Source organism: Calypte anna, chromosome Z (assembly GCF_003957555.1).
Source record: "Calypte anna isolate BGI_N300 chromosome Z, bCalAnn1_v1.p, whole genome shotgun sequence".
Classification (NCBI taxonomy): domain Eukaryota; kingdom Metazoa; phylum Chordata; class Aves; order Apodiformes; family Trochilidae; genus Calypte; species Calypte anna.
In genome coordinates, this window is record NC_044274.1 from 17981992 (window position 1) to 18002138 (window position 20147).

Genomic DNA, 20147 nt, shown 5'->3' on the forward strand with positions numbered 1-20147 from the left:
GCCCCAGGGAGCTGCCCACAGGAGCTCTTTTGTTGCCTCTGCTGGCATCCTTACTGGTGTGAATGCTCATGCACAAAGACAAGTGGCCACTTAGCTGGATTATATAAAACTTTTTCTCTTCTATGACCAATAGATGTTAAAAGAAGTGAACACCATACTGTTAAGGGAAAACAGTGATGAAGTTTCCTTCACTGTAAAGTTGTTTCCTATTGACAAAGTTAATACTATATAAATTTAAAAAATTTAAAACTAATGCTTAGTGTGACGTGGGTCCTAATAGGCTCAGTGGTCAAATGCCATCATAATGTCTTTTTTCTTTATACTGTGATTTCTAGACCTGTTTGATGCAAGCTATAAATAAGAGCCTCTATTTGACTGGATGTTTTAGTGAGAGATGAGACTTGACATGCCTGAGACTCTCTGATAGGGGATTCTGTCATATAATGCCAACTTAAATTGGTAAAACCGAATGTGTTAAGTGAATGAAAATAAAATTTTACTGTTTAGACTGAAAACAAACTTACATGTTTATTATGACACTTATGACACAAAATGCAGGTTAACAGTATTGTTTATATGTTCTTATAAGCATCCATAAATTTATTTCATAGCACACAAAACCCAATTTATTTTTTTCATATTCAATTAAATGATTTTAAATTATACTAATTAATCTGGATAAGAGCTTATAATCAGACAATAACCATGACAACAAATGATTGCCCAACTGACATTTTCTTCTTGTTCACTTTAAGCAGAGAGTTTTGCTTACAAAATCAAAACAATTATGAACTGGGTGTACCTCGTGTAAGCTATTACTTCAATAAAACTTGCTTCAGCTTGTACTTGAGCAGCAGCAAACAGAGGCATTATAGCTATCATAAGCCATGTCCTTTATATTTACAGAAGAATTCCCACATGTTCAGGCTTAAATTTACACAGTCAGAACTTGTATTTTTTTTGTCCTACTAGGAGTGAGAAAATGGTGGTGCAGCTGCTGCACTCTTGTACTGCAGCTCCTGTCATATACACTGCAATTATATGGTTGCTGAAATATGGGAATTCCCAGAAAAAAAAATACCATGCAGAGATATCAGAATTTATCAGAAATCTTACAGTTCCTTTTGTACCATTAAAGATCTTTTTCCTAACTTTTTTTGCTTGAAGGTTTATGTTGGGAGCTACTCTGCTTGAGGAAGCTGCTTTCTTTAAACTAAAGTGCCCAAGCCCGTACCCAGTCCCAGGAGAGAAGCTGCTGCTTTTGAAGTCTTCAGGAGAGCCTTCAGAATCTTTAGGCTTGTATCTGGCTTCCTTTGTTCCACACAGTATTTGGTTGTAAATAAAGTACCAAGTTAGGTTGGACAGAAGTTAGGAAATGGATTTTTAGGAAATGGAGAGATAATTGCCTGAATTATCTCTCATCGTGATTGTTGAGTCACAAAGTAGAAGTCTGTCACCAAAACCTACTAAAATGCAGATAGTGAGTTAGTATCCCTTATTTCAAGGCTCTTAAATTATCAAAGTTCATTGCCTGAAGGCAAATAATAGATAGTGAATCTTTTCAGCCTACAATATACGGTACTTGGAACATAGGTGCTTCAGTGATTGGCACACTTTTAATGCATAAGTTACCCTGTTATTCTGGGATAGGCTTAATATAGGTTTGAAGCAAACTTAGCATTTTCTCTTTCTTTGGCTACAATTGCTTGAATTTCTTGTTATGAATACTGTATTTGTACATCCAAAATGGATAAAAGATGTCAATATAGTGTAAGCAATCTAGAAGATGAAGGAAAATGGCAGAAAAATGTCAAGTGTATTATTCCAAGTATGTACTTGCTCGGTCCAAACTGAGCAAAATTTGTATGGAGTAGATAAAAATCTAAAAATCTAAATCAAAAACCTGCTAATGATATAAAAATATGGAATTTTAAATTACTGTAATTGAAATATGCTGAGATTATGGTTCACATGATGATGTTTGTGGTGTGCCAGCTTTTCTTCCTTGATTTTGCAGAGCAGTCACAAGTGAAAGTCAAAGCTGATCCATAAGAAGATTGCACGTGACAATGTATCTTCAGGGATGGGGTTTTCTGCTTTTTTCATTGCTCTTTTCTTTTACCTGCTCAGAAAGTGAGAATGGTGGGGGCAGTTTTGTGAATAGTTCTTTGGTCTGGCAGACAGTTTTCCCATTCCAGGTAGAAAATCTGGCCCTCAAAGAGCAGTGCTCTGATACTGCGATAATGAGAATTATTAAAATGAACAAAGTCAAGCTGCAATGGTGAATAGGAAGGATGGGCGAAATGGTTCAGTGAAAATCCTGTGGAGGAAAAAAAAGCATTGCTTCCATGATGATACCCAAGGGAACTGCAGGGAGCTGAACTGCCCCCAGGCTGGGCTGGGTATTTACTCCTTGAAACCAGCCCCCATCTTGAAGGAAAGAGGACCACAGTAACAGTCCTGGTAGGTCCAGGGTGGGATGCTGCAGGATGCCTGAGGGCAAGGAGGAAGGTGGACAGGCAGCACAGAACCAAGCGTGTATTTCATTGACCCCTGCCTGATTTGTCATAGTGCCCTAGGGAAATTTGCATCAGCACAAAGACTTCCCTTCATGCTGTGCGTTGTGACATCTGAGCTCTGTAGTTTTACTCAGTTCTGGAAATGTTTGCCCTGGCTCAGCATTTAATAAAACCCTTGCATTGGACATCATCTGAAAGGTCTTTCACGTATTTGCACCAAAGTTAGCCAGTGCACTTAGACAGAACACACATAGCGAAGTTCCCATTTGGCAAGCAGTGTGATTTGTCAACAGCCGTATAACACAGTCCAGACAAGAGTTTTTCTCTAGATGTCATTGTATTTGGGTTCACACTAGAAATGTTTATTATTCTAGTATGCTTTTGGTCTTCATTTGAAAGTCAGGGTTTATTTCCACGTACAACATGTAACTTGGAGAGTTATTCTTCCTCTGTATTTACATGTGGGATGGCATTGCAGTATAGTCTTCTGTGGCCTCCATTAACAGAATTGCTAAACTGTTCTTGACTTCTGTATGAGGATAATAGAATTGGAAAACAACAGACCCAAAAATAAACCTAGGATGTGACACGAGTAAGACATTTTTATAAAATACAAGTTTATTAGATCAGAAAAGGATTACTGTCAATAGTCAACAGCTATCTCAACTCCTCTTTTCCCTCTCCCCAAAACCCGGACTTGAACTGTGAATATATGTGATTATGCTTAATGTTAAAGGTATTGCAAAACACAGAGCGGTATGTCTATACACATTCTCTTCTCCAGTCGTAAATAACATGACTCAGGAAATATATTTATCTCTAAGGATGTTTCTCAAGGAACTATACTTCTAGCACGGGGTGATTGCTTGCTTTCCAGAGGCCAGATGTAGATAACGTTTGTTTAAAATAACTAGTATACAATTTCCTGTTTTGAGTCTATGGTAAAACAGTAGTAAACTGTGTGAGTTGTATTTAGTCTTCTGCTAGTAACATTTGTGTTCTCTATGCTGTGGTTAAAGGTACAACAGTCACTGAAGTTTTTTTACATGTCATGAACTTGCCTGCAAACCTGCGGTTGTAATTTTAATGTTCTTGCTGTGAATTTGTTACCATTACTACTATGACATCTAAGATACTGTGATGGGCTTTTTTATGCTGATAGGATCCCTGTTAACCTTGCTTCTTAAGCTGGCACTGGGACCTGTGAGGGAGTGATACCAGTAGTGAACTCTCTGCCCATCAAAGTACAGAAAAACTTAGCATTCAAGCTTGTATTTTTAACAGGCGAAAGATCAGAACATGTCTGCTTAAGGGTCTCTGTTATAAGGGATTATCATAAAGGCTGCTACTTTACTGCACAATGACTCACACTAAATAACTATGATGAGGCATAATTTATGTGTAGGGGAGATAAAACTCATTCTGTCTGAACATACAGGAAGGGAGGGAATGTTGAAGGATGTTATTTAACCCATGAGCAACTCTGTGTGCCTGCCTCACCTGGGAGCATCAGGAACTGCACAGTGGAACCCCAGGTTAAGATTTCTTCAGTCACTGACATTTGCAAGTGTCCAAGTAAAAGCAATTAATACCATGACCACAGCAAACTAGTTTCAGTCTGAAGTGTCATGATTTATTAATGCAGTTCTATCTTGCTTGTTTGTATTTCTAAGTTTTCCTGTTTGAACAACTGTTCAGACTGTTTGGACTGAAAACAAAGGGTTCTGGCATGATAATGAATGGACTTTAAAATGTAGGTTTTCTGACACAGTAAATTATCTGATTTTTGTTCCAGCGCTTCAAACATAAAGTTGCAGACAGACACTAAAATGTGAACAGTGTTAGCAGTCACAGTTGGTACATTTTCATCGTGATGTACCCCAGCAGACTGTTGATGCATTTGCTATGCTATAAGCTTAACTTATGCGTGAAAGCAAAGGTGGATAACAGACCTCTGAATCATATTTCATGCCTCCCTTCAGTTAAAACATTCCCACTAGTAAGGCTACTTCTGTTAAGGCAAACAGTGAATGAGTCACAATATTGTAACACCTGTAAATTGTTCTGTCTGGGCATTGCACTTGGGCAGATGGGTATTGCAGGGAAAAGGCTGTTTTTTTCTTGCAAATGCCTAAGTCTACAAGTTATTTGCTTCTGTTGTGGGAGCTGGCACAGATGAAGAGCCTTCTTCAGTGGGACTGAAATTCTTCTTTAATTGCTTCTGTGATAACGATAATCCTTCTGTTAACAGGCATTCTTCATAACTGCTGTGAAGCATACAATGTTGGGCTCCTAGAAGCAAAAATATTTTCTGGTCCATCAAGAGAGCAGTTTGGATATGCAGTTCAGCAGTTTGTAAATGAAGAAGGCAAATGGTGAGCAATTTTAACAGCGTGTTACATGTCCAGTTATTTCTTTTATAATTCCACTTGTCATTTAAATGTTATGTTTAAGTCCTTTTTAACTCCTTTTATTTATGAATTAAAATTTAGGCTATCAAAATAAAAGTTGAGATACTCTACATATTTATGCATGTGAAGGTTCGGGCTTTTTTACTTTACACAGTCCAATTTGAGGTCCTTCTTTCTGTTAGTCATTCACTTTCATCTTCAGCACACCATTTTTCTAAGACTCAGAGAAAATTTCACAGACTCACTCTCATTTCATCCCTCTAGCAATAGCATCCTTGTTTCACATATATATATATATATGTGGAATAATTTTACTTTAACATTGTTAAGATTAAAACAAAGTATTAGGGCTGGGAAGTTCTATTTATTAATATTAAAATTTGGTTGAATTTATATAATTTTGTGTCTGATATATTAGGTGGATGGCATATTTCAATGTATATAATAATACAATTCTAGCAAAGGCTTTGTGTTTGTGAGCATCCACTGTTGCAACCATATTGGACTTGTTGAGTAACTAATAAAGTATTTTATTTAGTAATGCAGGTTTCAAGAAGAACTTTAAAATATTAACCCAGGCTAAGTCCATTTAGTGAAAAACATAACACATGCAGTCTCAACAACCACAAAGCTTAGGGTGTCTTTCATCTCAAAGACTGTATGTCTATAAATAGTTCAGTGTTACTGAACTATTTTAATTGGCTATGGCTGTAAGTTAACAGAAAGTTACAGAAGTTTTATATATACATATATATATTTTATATATATATATAATTATTATGAGCCATGTCAATGTTTTAGATGTGTCATTCTACACGGGTTGAAGCTATCAGAACTAAAATAGCCAGAGACCACTATGCTTGCTTGTGTGATCATGGAAGGATAGTAAGTAAACGAACATTTTTTCAGTAAAAAGATGGTATGATGTCAACATCTGAAATCCATACAGTTAAAGTTTGGAAAAGCTCAGACAATAATATTGAGCTAGCTGAGATACTTATGCATAGCCCTGCACTGAAACACTATCAAGTCACAATTGGTTGCATATGCAGACAGGAGACTACCTAGATCTCACAGCATTACTGTTTTTATCATCAGTGACAAGGAGACAAAGGAGGAGAGCAGGGTTCTATCCTTCAAACTAAGAGCTCAGCATCTCTTCTTGCTCCCAATCAGCCTCCAGTCATGGCCTGATGTGGCGTCTAACTGCTTCTCTGCTGCTTTAATTATGTGTTTAGTCACCCACAGATGAGTGTTCTCTTTTTTAAAAAGCTTCTTTGTAAAGCCATTGGAGGAGAACAAGAATGTATGCTTGAAATGAATATTTTGTCTCATACGTTGAGAAATTATGCCTCATGTTTTTACCTTCTTGTAAGTTTACCTTCAAGCTTCCAACAGGAGTACTAAGTTCCAAACTCACCAAAACTACTTAGGTTTTACATGTCCTTACTCTATTTTTACTTCTAATAAGAAAACTCTTCCACTATCGCTTTCTTCGATAAAGTGTGGGAGGTTTAGGAAAGAAAGTAATTTAGAATTAACTTTTCATATCTTCTCCCAAGTATATGAGTATTAGAGATCTGGGAAACTTTCCTGTAGAAAGACACGTTTGTTCAAACACTGCACGAGGTGTAACCATACCTCTAAAAGTCAGGGCAATTTTGTCAGCTCTTGTTTAGTAACCATGACTTGCTACTCTTCAGTAAATAAAAACTCTTTTTGGTCTCCCTCTCAATAAATTCTTAAATAATTTAGGATAAAAAGTCATGTTTTACTCTCTTGTTTTCATTTCTAGTCTGTTTTCTTTTCCTTGAGACACTAGAGCTTTTTCTTGTGAGCTTTATTTAAAAACCACAAAACCAAACCAAAAAACAAAACAAAACAAAAACCAAAACAACCCCCAACAAAAAGCCAAAGCGACACTCAAGCTGTTCAGTAGAGTTATTTTGTCCTGTAAGTGATGCAGAGGCTGCAGGATGTGTGCAGAACACTTGTTGAAATGGCTGAAGTAGGAGTGAGATACAGTCTGAGCTTTGCATTAGATTGAGATGCTTCCTTCTGTCAGAGACAAAGTTTATCACCCTATGCTTATACTGTCATTGGACAATAAGAATGTAATGATGCATTTGAGAACTCTCTTTAGGCACAATGGAGCTGCTCATCACATCAAACACTTCTTGGGAGGCACCTCTCTCTGAGGGTGAGAGTGATTATCCAGAATCTGAGTTCCATCAAAAATTTCATCCCTTCCTAGACCTTTCTTCTGTTAATAAAACCACATGCTGCTATATTAAATGAAGCTTTAAAAATCCTCCTGTATTCTATCAAAGAGGCAGGAGAGAGATTCAGAAAATACAGCAGGGACTAGTTAAATTATTCAGCTGTATTTCTGGGAGGTACATCTCCTGAGGGCTATAGAAAAATATAAAGAGAGGAATTTTTGCAGAATTGGGACTCCGTGCAGCACCACGTTATGACTTCTTCTGGGATAAGAGGAAAGGCAGTCAAACATGGAGGCCAGAGCTATAGAGGGGCTAGGTATGTGTTGGGTAGCTGTGACACAAACCAGCAAGAGAGCTCTTTTTATGTAGAGTCAGATGATCCAGGATAATTGGACACTGCTCTGCTGTGCATTGATGGCATATGGTGCTTGTAAATAAGGACAAACTTACAAGTCAAGCACAGCTTTTCACAGTGGGAATTTCAAAACAGGGGCTCTTTAATGAACTCAAGGAAAATGGTGAATGCCAAAGGAACTCATTAGAAAAATTTAGGCAGTCCACCACACAAGTAATTGGCCACAACAGAGACATCATTCAAATTACGCTTTGGTTCTTCCTTGAACCTTAAATTGTGACCAAGCTCTCTGTTATTTTATAAATTTAAACTCTTAGTGAGGCATATTGTACCCTGTTAAGTTCGTTCTGAATGTGCATGGCCTGAAAAGTGGCTGATGATGTTCTGCAACGATAACAGTACTTAATCCATACTGAGATTTGATTTTATGTCTATCTCAGATGGGGAAGATTGAATATCTGTATATAGCTGTAAAAATACTTTTCCCTACGCATACCTTTATTCAGACTGTGGAAACATCCCACAACAGAGATAAAATCTCAGTCTGCTAAAATTTGTTTTACAATTTATGTTATGGGATTTTTCCTTTCTAAAATATTTTGTTTCGTTCCATCTCACTTCACTAATGACATGTTAATGTTCATTGCCCTTGTTGTTGTATAACATAATTATAGCAGTACTAAATAATTTTAGAAGTGATTGAGTGATGCTAACTAGCCCAGCAACCTTTCTTTTGAGGTGTTGTGTTGCCCCTTCAGACCAATTTTTTTTGGTGAAAAGACAAATCCCTGTAGCAACTTCTGCAGAAATCAACACTTCTTTTTTAAGCCTTCTTTTTTCCTGAGGATAATTTCTACCATAGGTTTCATTGGGTTTTTTTAAACAAATTGCTGCCATTGTTACAGCTTCATTTTTCAGTGTCAGCACCACTGCTAATGTTGGGTTCTTCACCCAGCTTTTACTTCTTCCAAGTTCATGTCCTACAGTTTGCCTTTTTCCTGCTTGGAGCAGCAGCTCTGTCTTCTGTCTTCTAGGCATTTAAAATTTGTCAGTCAAACTCTCTTGCCATAGCTCACTTTAGGTTTTGAAGTTTAGATGTTGATAAGTGGGTTCTAGAGTATCCAGAGACGCATCTATGAAAGTGAAGAGTTTTCTGGTCGTAATATCTAGTCACTGCTCCCTGGAATTGTAGGGAAAAGAGCCATGTGGTTTAAGAGGTCCATTCTACTTTTATTTTCCTATTTCCTATTAGCTACCTTTGTGTTTAAAAAAAACACACCAAAGACCAAATGCATGAACGGAAAGGAGAAACCAGGAAATATCAAACATGTTCTGACAACAGCTGGGAATTGAGCCCTTTGCCATGAATTCTGATTTTGTTTTCTGCTACATCACACTTTGCCATTTACTGGCTTTGTCATGGTCTAATTTCCCAGAAATAATTCTAGTTGCACTTTGATCTGCCACTCCTGCAGCCTGTGTGGTATGGCATTGCTGCTGAACTTTATTTGACTTCATGTAGTTTCATTGCTTTGTATACAATGTTGGCGGTTGATTAAGGAACTGAATATTAAAATCAGTGACAATATTACCTGCTAGTCAGTAGAGCATTGTGTATAGGTAGTCTACAAGGACACATAGGGAAGTTTTGTAAAATTAAACATTTAACTCATGGATAAAAAAGACCCTAAATTAATGTACTATACAAGATGCAGTTTATTTGGAAACAAGCCTTTTCAACTAGTAGTACTCATTTCTTGCATTCTTTCCTGATACATTGTTTCACTCTGTTTCATCTGCATCCTGTTTAATCACAGTAAAAAAATATTTTTGTATTTAGCAGGATGCTAGCCAGTTACTCTCTTGCTATCTTCACTTCTGATGTTTTGGAAAGATATACATGCATTTTCCCATAGCTGTATTGTGTACATCTCTACTGTAATACTTTGTGTTAATTTTGAAAGGCAGGTAAGACTTGCTGATTCTTAATACAGATTACATCTACTAGGAAGCTCAGGGTACAAAAGAAATAATAATAAAGTTATTTCCTTTAAGGTTGGCAGTGACATGTAGAGGGCTAGGCTTGGCAGGAGCTGGTTAATAACTTTTTCTTACGAGTGTGTTGATGGCAGGTTAGACTAATCAAGGAAATAAGGGAAGGAGTTTAATTACTTCATTAATTTCTGGAAATCACAGTACCAGTAGTAGTCAGTTCTAAGTGTTAAATTCTGTATATGGAGTGGCATTTTTTGGTCTACAGCACAGTTATGGAATTCAGGTTTATGGAACCAGGGAGGATAATACAGCAAAGGGGAAAGTATTATAATAGCTTCCAGCAACATATGAAGATTTCAAGCTAAATGAAAGACCAAATTAAGCTTGCTTTGGGTATAATTGGCATAGATTTAGATTTGGAATTAAAATTATAGGAGTTTGTCTTTTTTTATCTTACAGTTTTCTGTTAGTATGTGCAATAGCTCAAGGGTAGTTTCAGGGCTAGTGAAAGTAAGATACAGTTGTGAATATGAAGTTCTACAAGTGGATCGATTTGGCATGAAGGGTAATGGTCTGTCTGTCTAAACATATTTCAGAACTGGAATTAATGTTGAGGTTGGGGAAAACAGAAGTTGCAAAGCCCTTGTGACTGCCCATGACATGAGTGCAAATATACATGCTGAAAAGGAGATAACTACTTTTTCTAAACTGCGGATGGTGTTTATCTCTAGTTTATGTCTGTAGCAAAGGTGAGGATTGGAGTTTGGGGACAGCTAATAAGCAGCCTTGTTGTTCCCTTTTTCACACTCTGTGAAGCTATGTGCTTTGTGCTTTAAATAACAGATGGCTGCAGAAGCCAGCGCAATGCAGAGGTTTACAGAGAGTTTTATAACCAGATGGAGCAGTGCAGGGGGTATTTCCAAGATACGGGGCATTTTGTGAACTTGTGTCATCTTGCAAGAGCTCTGAAATGTATTTGCCTTCTGGGAATCTTAGAGAACAGCATACCAATAGTTACAAATGTACACAGTGCACTGCTCGGCTTGATAGTTCATGCTGAAAAGCTATTCCAATTTCAGATACTACACATGCAGTTCTGCTGTGCTGTTTAAAGCTATCTTATGTTTGTGCAAAAACTGTTAGCCCTTCCTCTCTCTGATAGCACAGTTACCATTTTACAACTGCAAGCAACTCTGTAGTACCTAGCCAGGGGGAAACAGTAACACTGTGTCTTACTCTTGGCAAACGCTATTGACCAGCTCCAGCCCCTCGTGTCCCTACAAACATTTGTGGGTTACACCATCTGTTGTCACCTGGCCAATGCTGTAGTTTCTTATAAGAACTATTTATTTGGTCCTGAGCTATGCAGAAGATGCTGTATTTCTCAGAAAATAAAAAGATCATCAGAGGCTTCCTCACCAGTAGCAAAGCATTCAGTCTTACTATTTAGAGAGATGGGACATGATCCTGGACTGCAGGTTTAGAGGTGGTACAAGTACACAAAATCTTCTTTCTGCTGCTTGTGTAATCACTGTCTTTCAGAAGGTAATTAAGAAGGAGCTAGGTATTTTCAAAATAATGCTAACACAAAGAAATTGCAGTCTGAAGTTACCGCCAACTGAACTGGTAAAACAGAGTAACATTATTTCTGCTCTTAAGTTTATGTTTAACTGAGATGAAACAAGCTGGGAAAAAATGCAGTTAGCAGTATTTTTTTTGCAAAAGCTAAAAAGGAATCAAAAATCTTACTTTTTTATTTTTATCAAAGCCATTTTATTCATGTTAATATGATGTATAGCAATTGCTTTGAAACATAATTTCATACAATTTGCTCTACAGTGCAACAGGTTTACATTTTTTGTGTATACATTTTTATAGGGTGACAATTTTGCTTTTAGCAACCCATTGACCAACTGAAAATGGTAGTTTCTTATGAAATGCCATAATCTGTACTGGGGTCTCATTGCCTGTCCTTTTACTGTCTCATAAATGCATTACCTACTAACATAGTCTGTTCTGCCTGAAAGGAAATACATATTGGTGATGGTGCTAAAGCCCACAATCCCTGCTTTCTAATCACCCATTTATTTTTAATTATCTGTTAAGATCATCTTCTTATGATCATGTTTTGCCTTACCCTTATTTCACAGCACATTAAACTGTATAAAGAATAGTCCTTCTCTTCCAATCCTTCACACCTATATGCAGTCTTGTGGTTTCACTCTCTCAGAGAGTTGTGCTGAAAAATAGATGTTCTTAAGCATTTTTCCTGGGGGATGAACTAATTGGTTTTGTGAATCCTTTCTGATAAAGGTATCTTCAGGAGCTGATGTTGGAGAGGAAAACTTAGAGCTGATGAAAGAATAAATCAGAGAAAGTGCATCACTTCATACTGTAGGCACTAATTATCATAAGCCTTAATTTTCTTCCTCAGGATTAAATAATTCACACAGAAGACTATTACCACCTGTGGTATTTTCCTTCTGACTCAGTGTGGTCAAGGTGTGGTAGCTTTCAAGCTCAGACATAAGCATTTGACTGTTGCTGAGCAGATCCTGTTGCAAATGCTTCTCATCAGTTAAAAGAATAATTTAAAAGGAATGAATTAACCTTTAGCTGACAAGACAACTTTTTTTTATCTCTCAGTCCCCAGTATATTTATTTCTAAATTTGGATGCCTCTCTGTATGTCTTAATATCTTTGCTGTATTACTTCTGACACTATGACATAACATCATAGAAACAACAGTTTATATCTTTGAGACACCCTAATCCCCAGAGATCTCTTCACCAAAGTTGCCCCGGGGAATCCAGTGTATTAACATGCAAGTAAAGCTGCTTAACAGCTCTGGAGAAAACTCCCAAGTGCCTTAGGTGCAATGTCTGCTGAAAGTCTCTTTGCCTTTTACTTAGTGTGCTCTGCAATAATGCTGTTAGACTTTTCCAGCATCATTAAAGTCCTAATGAATTTCCTATTGCTTTAGGTTGTTGGTTAGTTCACCATGGAGTGGCTATCCGGCTAGCAGAACCGGAGATATCTATGCATGTCCTGTCAATATATCCAAAACTAAATGTGAAAAACTGAACTTACAAGGTAAGTTGTAATAAATAACGTCTCACTGCAACTATTAAGTTTTTCTTCTGTTTTGTACCAGGCCAACTGTCTTATTAGATCTTTTCTGAGCTATCTCTGTGCACAATCTCAGCAGCTGGAATAGGCCCCTACACTCTTAACATAGGACTCATTACATTCTAATTTGAAGAAGCACTTAGTGAATATATATTACATAAGCCTTTTCTGTCTCTGTGTGGTTGCACACTGAATATGTGACCATTTTCTCGTTCTATGAAAACATGGGGCAGCCGAGTATGCTGAGATGCAACTTTACGTTTATTTGTGGTGCAGAACATTTCTGTCCTCCCCTGCTCCTTTCAGGTTTTTTGTCTAAATTATGACAGTGGATCAGAGGAGTCTGGTGTTCAGAGGAATGTAAAAGTATCTGCTCAGCTGCAGCTCCTTGGCCACACAAAAAGTACTCAATAGGTAGATGTTTTCTTCCTCTCTTTGCCTTCAGTTCTTCTCAGGACAAGTACTCTAAATGGCGATACTTAATTAATTCATGTCTATAGTTGATGGTTAGCAAATTTCTGACAAAGATTAGCTTTCATCTATTTTTGTGTCAGATTTGTATGCAGCTATTTAGAAGAGGCATCTTAGATTCTGAGAAGTCAAGCTTTTGAGAAAGAATTCCAACTTATTAAATTACTTCTACATCTCATTTACTATTCTGTCATTACTTAATGTCTTTCTTGTTTCAGCTTTAATAAATATTCCAAATGTGACTGAGATAACGGAAGACATGAACCTTGGCTTGACTCTAATACAGAACTCAAAAACAGGAGGATTTTTGGTGCGTATCAAGGACATACTCGGTACATACAGAAATTCCTGAGAAGAATGAAGAAACTAGAATTCTCCACATTTTTTTTTACAAGTCCAAGCAGAAAGCTTTTTATTAGGCAACACATAATACATATTTTGTGTATTTAAAAATAATCCATCCCACTGTCTTTGCATAGGGTCCAAAATTAGTAAAATTACAAATCCTCTCCTTTGATGTTTAAATATCCTGTGGAAGAGCATTTAATTGAAGGTTCTGTAAGTCAGACAACATAGGCAAGAATATTTCCAGCATGGACATCTTAAAGGCAGTCTTATATAGTTCTGATTGTCCTTTCAAAAGTCAGTATGGATTCTCTCCTCCAATATACACAATTGCATAATGACTGTGCTCCTGCAGTGTTAGGATTTCCAGTCCTATGCATCTGTGATACGTTTTATTTAGTTAGTGAGCTGGAAGAGGATACATTTTCTCTGACTACATTCTGCAAACCACTCTCCTTGAAACCTGTAAAACAGATTTTATAATTGAAAGGAATTTAACACCTGTTTAATGTTTTTTTTACAATCTTAACCTTAAGCATTTAAACTGATGTAGTGTAGGTGTATTCTACTTCGATTCATACATTGTAGGCATGTGCAGTAATTAAGTGAAACAATAAACTGCAGACAAAATATCTTTGAGGCTCACTTTAAACTTCATATTTTTCTCTTGCATCTTTCCAGAAATCACAAAAGGATTCAAAAGTTTATTATCTTCATTACCACATAGCCCAGTTCACTGAAGTACTTAAAAGCAGGTCTAGTTCCAGCAGCTCTCTTGAGAGAGAGAAAGTCAATTATAAAGTTAACTATAAATATGTATTATATGCTAATAGTTATTAAGTTAATTATAACTTCACAATACATCAAAGGTGCTGTTTGAGAAGACACTGATTATAAAATATTCAGGCTCTTGGATACTGTTCAGCCTTTGGTTACTGTTAATACTGTCTCATTCAGACACACTTTTAATCAGTATTAGTAATTACAGTGATATAAAATATCTTTTGAAGAAAAATTTCTGTTTTCTGATAATACTTGAACTCTCATTTAAAAATAATTTCTGATCCAATAGTATTGATTGACTCTTCTTAAATTGCTTAAAGTAACAGCAAAAAAAGGTCAAATGCTAAGGCGTGAAGAGCTGGCCACATCTGTGGTGACAGGAGTTCTTTTTGATACAAGGAGAACAGTGTATTGGAGACAGGTGCTTATTTTTTTCAACCTCGAGAATTTACAAAAGCCCCATGACTTAATTTTTGCAAAAACTGGACAGCAAGCAAAGACTGTCTACTTATAATTGCAAGCTGCTTCCAGCCCGAACTTCATTCTGAGATGCTGTCCCTCTTTGTGTTAAACTCAGGGCTTGCTTCTCCCAGCTCCCTGTGCTCCTTCCTCCTGCTGCTGCTTCCCTCCCAGCCTCCCTCTGCTTGCACCAGTCCCTGCTGCATCCCTGGGATGCTTGGCTGGAGCCTGCCCCAGCTTGGCGTGTCTGTGCTGTCACTCATGAATCTGCTGGTTCAGCTGTTTGATGGCATGTGATTGCTTCCCACAAGTACCCTAAGTACAGGGCAGTCATTTCCACATGCTCATTATGTTTTTCTGAGGCATGCTTAGTCCTGTTGGAAAGGTGCTTAAGAATTACACTGATGGTTAGCAACTTTTTTTCCAGATTTCTGATCTAAGTTTCTATCAGCTTGTTTCTGGCGAAGTACTCCCATCTCACTGCATGTGAAATTTCCCTCCTGTATCTAACACCCTACTATCATTTGCCTTTGTCCTTCCCTTAGCTAAGCTTTGCTTACCAAATATCTTGAGGATCGACCTGCTTACATGCTGTCTGCATGCTTATGGTCATCCTGCAGTCAGCCAGTGCCCAATCCATCTGCTTGTGTCTCTTCCACACAATGAGCTTCCAGTGAATGCACAATTTTCTTAGCAATGAATTAAGAGCAAGTCTTTTTGCCTTTCTAGTATTCCACTTTTCAATTCCATCAGTTCTTGATTTGTGATCTCCCAATTTTCTCCTATATTAATGATGCATCTTAAATTTCTGACTAGCAATGCTAGAACATTAGAGCTGTTTAGTTGGCTGGTTTTTGTTTTTTTTTTTTTTAAGGGAAGATCAGCAAAGGTTGTTACAACATTTCTAGTTTTTGGTCTAAGATTACCACTAATACAGAAGAAAACTAGAATATGAGCAAATGAAATGTACCTGAAAAAAAATTAAAGTTATTTTTTTTAATTTAAAGACTAGTAATTGTCCTCCAGCTTCATAGTTCACTATGTAGACTATTTTGTACCTCTCACTTCTGTAAATGTCCATGCTTTCCAGAAAAACTAATCATGTCCCATGTAGCAGCTAAAAATACCATTTATCTCAAGATTAGATAGCATAGATATACTTGGTTTTCTGCTGTCTGGAAATCTGCCATCTTCTTAAATATCTTAGGATAGTTTGATGTGGTCTGCCATTAGTAAACTGGTGTAAGATTTTTGGTTTGTCTATTTTCTATGTTCTCCTGACGGGATAGGGCAATCACAAAGTATATGTAATGGAATAATTTAGACTTAATTTATTTCAGAACTGTTGCACAGATTTTATATAAAAGTTTTGTTTTTCTCTTAAGTTCCTACATTGTAGAATTACAGAATGTCTTGGGCTGGAAGGCACCTTAAAGATCACCTAGTTCCAACACCCTTGCCTGGGCAGGGACACCTCCCACTAGACCAGGTTGCTCCAGGCCCCATCCAGCCTGGCCCTGAACACTTCCAGGGAGGGGGCAGCCACAGCTTCCCTGGACAGCTTGTGCCAGTGTCTCACCACCCTCACAGGAAAGAATTTCTTCCTAATGTCTAACCTAAATCTCCCATCTTCACATTTTAAACCATTACCCCTTGTCCTCTAGCTACACACCCACGGCCTTTGACCCCATCATAAAAGGCCACCAAATTAGTCAGGCAGGGCTTCCCCTTAGTGAAGCCATGCTGTCTGTCACCAGTCACTCCTTTGTTATCTGCTTGCCTTAGCAGAGCCCTCTGGAGGATCTGCTCCATCATCTTGCCAGGCACAGAGGTGAGACTGACTGGCCTGTAGTTCCCTGGGTCTTCTTTTTTTCCATTTTTGGAAAAGGGGGTTATGTTTCCCTCTTTCCAGTCAGCAGGAGTTTTACCAGACTGCCATAACTTTTCAAATATGATGGACAGTGGCTTTGCAACATTATCCTCCAGTTCTTCCAGGAGCTGTGGGTGAATCCCATCAAGCCCATGGACTTGTTCACCTTAAGGTTCTTTAAGTGATCTCGAACCTCCTCTTCATCTACAGCAGGAGAATCTTCCTTTTCCCAGCCCCTGCCTTTGGCTTCTGCAACATGGAGTGTGTGACCAGAATCCTTGCCAGTGAAGACAAAGGCTAAAAAAGTCATTGAGTATCTTGGCTTTCTCTACATCTTGGGTGACCAGCTCTCCCGTTTCCTTCTGGAGTGGTCCCACATTTTCCCTAGTCTTTCTCTTACCATTGACATACCTATAGAAATTTTTCCTGTGTTCCTTAACCCCCCTTTCCAGATCCAATTCTCTCTGTGCTTTTGCTTTCCTAACCTGGTCTCTTGCTTCTCTGGCTGCTTCTCTGTACTTCTCCCTGGTTATCTGTCCTTGCTTCTGTCTTCTGTAATCTTTGTTTTCAGCCCTAAGTGTGTCAAGGGGTTCCTTGCTTATGCACACTGGGCTGTCTTCCTCTTTGTTGGGTCACACTGGTCCTGAACATGCAGGAGGTGACCCTTAAGTATGGACCAGCTTTCCTGGGCTTCTTTCCATCCAGGTCTTCATCCCTTTCTACACTATTAAGCAGATCCTTGAAGAGAATAAAGTCTGCCCTTTTAAAATCAAGTGCCATCAGATTACTTTGCACTTTCCTCACTGCCCTAAAATCTTGAATTCTACAGTGTCATGGTCACTGAAACCTCATCTCCGTTAATTTTTACATCACTTACCAGCCTGTCTCTGTTGGTGAGAGCAATGTCTACCAAAGCTACTTTTCTGGTTTGTTCCTCTACCATTTGGTCATCAATGCACTCAAGGAACTTCCTAGAGTGATGGTACTTTGCTCTGTTGTCCCTCCAGCAGATGTTAGGGTGATAAAAGTCCCCCATGAGGACCATGGCTTGCGAGTGCGAAGCAGCTCCTATCTGTTTAAAGAGAGCCTTACCCACTTGGTCACCCTGGTTGGGTGCCCTGTAGCAGACCCCTACTATGATATCTGTTTCCTCTGACTTATCTTTAATCCTGTCTCAGTCAGCTCCTCATCCATCCCTAGGTGGAACTCCATGGACTCCAGCTGGTCATTGATGTAGAGAATGACACCTCCTCCTCTTTTGCCCTTCGTGTACTTCCTGAACAGTTTATACCTAAACAGTTTATAGACATCCATAAAGAATCCATCATAGGAGCCGTTCCACCATGTCTCAGTGATACCAGTAACATCATATCCCTGAAGGCAGGCGAACGTGTAACTAATCTTAATTCCCCATGTTCCGTGCATTTGCGTAGAAGCATTTGAGTTGGGCCTGTTTTGATGTAGCCATACTGGCAGGTCTTGTATTTTAATGTACACATGCCTTCCTGTTGGCCTGTGATTCTCTTCCAGGCCCATCTATTAGTGGCTCTGTCCTTAGTGAGTTTAAAATTTTTCTTGAGCTGAGTTGTTATCGGTTTTGCCCCTAGTATCACCATGCTATCCTCAGGCTCATCTCTAGTGATCACAATTTTATTCCCTCCCCTCTTCAAACCTAGTTTAAAGCCCTGTTAATGAGACCTGCCAGCTCCCATCCAAAAAGCCTTTTTCCTATCCTGGATAATTCTTCACCATCCCATGCCAGCAGGCTGGGTGCCATGTAAACATCTCCATGGCAAAGAACCCAAAATGCAACCTGTGGCACCAGCCTCTAAGCTGCCAATCGATCAGGTGTGCTTTCCTTTTCCTTTCAACATACACTGTCAGTAACAGAATCGAAGAAAACACCACCTGCACTCCGAACCCTCAGCCATTCAGCCCAGCACCCTGAAGTCCCTTTTTAATGTATTGGGGAAAAAAATAAAATCACTCCCCTCAGATGTCCTCATCACAAAATGCTGGCTTGGTATCTAGCCTTTTAATTTAGATATATATATTTTTAGGTTTATACAATTTAGGTTTGTATAAAAATCCTTGTACCATCAGAAATGTGGCTGTCATGCAACCAGATGGTTGATCCAGCTGCAGGTGCTTTTTTTTCCAGAGAACATTTTAAGCAGAGAAGCAAGATTGTCCTCCCCATTAGGCAATGAAACACATAGTTTAGGAATATGTGAGACCAGGGACAAATTCCACCTTTTAGCTTCAGCTGAGAAGGAAAGTATGCACTGTGAGGTTGCACCTGCGCTACAGACCGTGAAGACTTTTGGCTTGTAAATATTTTGTACAAGTGAATTGCCCTTTGGAACAAGGCTTCTCAAATTAATAACCATGTGTTTGTGCCTGCTCACTGATGATAAAACTCCAATAGAGCCTGGTCACTCTATTGGTGACCATGGGCCGTACTCAGAGGAGTTTTCCGCTGCCTAGTTGAGGCAATTTTCGTGCTTGTGCCTCTGGTGCCATCTCCTGGTCAGTGGGAGTACTTCGCAACCTTTTAAGAGACAAGCAGATCTCTAACAGAGTTTGCAGGGCAGGCGGCTTAAACAGGACATGTTCCATACAGACCAAGTTAAACTCCTCCGGTGTTATAGCTGCGATTATTCTGGAGGGTCCAGGTGGAAGAAGGAGGCACTAGGAAGATCATGGATAGAAAAATTCTTTTAATGAGACAGTCTGTGAAAAGGGCTTACACTATCGTGGTGATTACAAGGGATTTGGCCTGATAACCAGAGAGGGTTTCTCTGGTCCTATACACTTGTTGTCCTGTTTATTCTTTTGTGCATGAGTGTGGTAAGAAAATTACTCATTGTTTTTATAGCTTCTTTTTTTGTGTTTTTTTTTTTTAAGACTTGTGGTCCTTTGTGGGCACAACAGTGTGGAAGCCAGTACTATGCAATAGGAGTCTGCTCTGAAATCAGTCCAAGTTTCCAGATCCTAAGAAGCTTTTCTCCTGCTGTTCAAAGTAAGATAACAGATTCCAGTGAAAAAAACATATCAGAATAAATCAATGTGTGTTGTGCTGGGGACTCTTAATTTTCGATGCTTAAAAAAATGTATAAAAAGTGAAGTCCTGTGATTCATACATAAGGACTCTCAAATCATGCTTTGATGCTGATGTGAATGTGGGCTCACCCCTTTGAATTCAGAGACATTGCACCTGCTTCCATTGAGCCCTCACTCTGGCCAAATTTTCCTGTCTCCCACAGTGTTACCTGTGTGAGACCAAGATGAGCAGTTCTAAATTTTGTAAGTTTATTTAGGCTGAAAGTACATTTAATTCACTTTTTGCTTTTATTTTAGAGTGTTCCTCTGTTGTAGATATTGTGATAGTTTGTGATGAGTCAAACAGCATTTATCCCTGGGATGCAGTGCGGGCATTTTTGAAAAAGTTTGTACAAGGCTTAGACATAGGCCTTAACAAAACCCAGGTAAGTAAAGACATCTTTGAGAAAGATCTAAAATAAAAACCGACAATTTTAAATAAAACCAAGTGTGTTTTAGCAAAAATACAGTACCCCTCCCCAAAGC

At 38.5% G+C, this 20147-nt stretch overlaps 1 protein-coding gene across 1 annotated transcript in view; it reads left to right on the forward strand.

Annotated features, from left to right (window-relative positions):
• ITGA2 (integrin subunit alpha 2) overlaps positions 1–20147 on the forward strand; it is a 68130-nt gene that overhangs the window by 14113 nt on the left and 33870 nt on the right. Inside the window, exons 2-6 of the mRNA XM_030467085.1 lie at positions 4771–4894; positions 12486–12595; positions 13321–13412; positions 19467–19581; positions 19920–20047. Of these exons, the coding sequence (XP_030322945.1) occupies positions 4771–4894; positions 12486–12595; positions 13321–13412; positions 19467–19581; positions 19920–20047 (569 nt within the window). The remainder of the gene's footprint in view (positions 1–4770; positions 4895–12485; positions 12596–13320; positions 13413–19466; positions 19582–19919; positions 20048–20147) is intronic.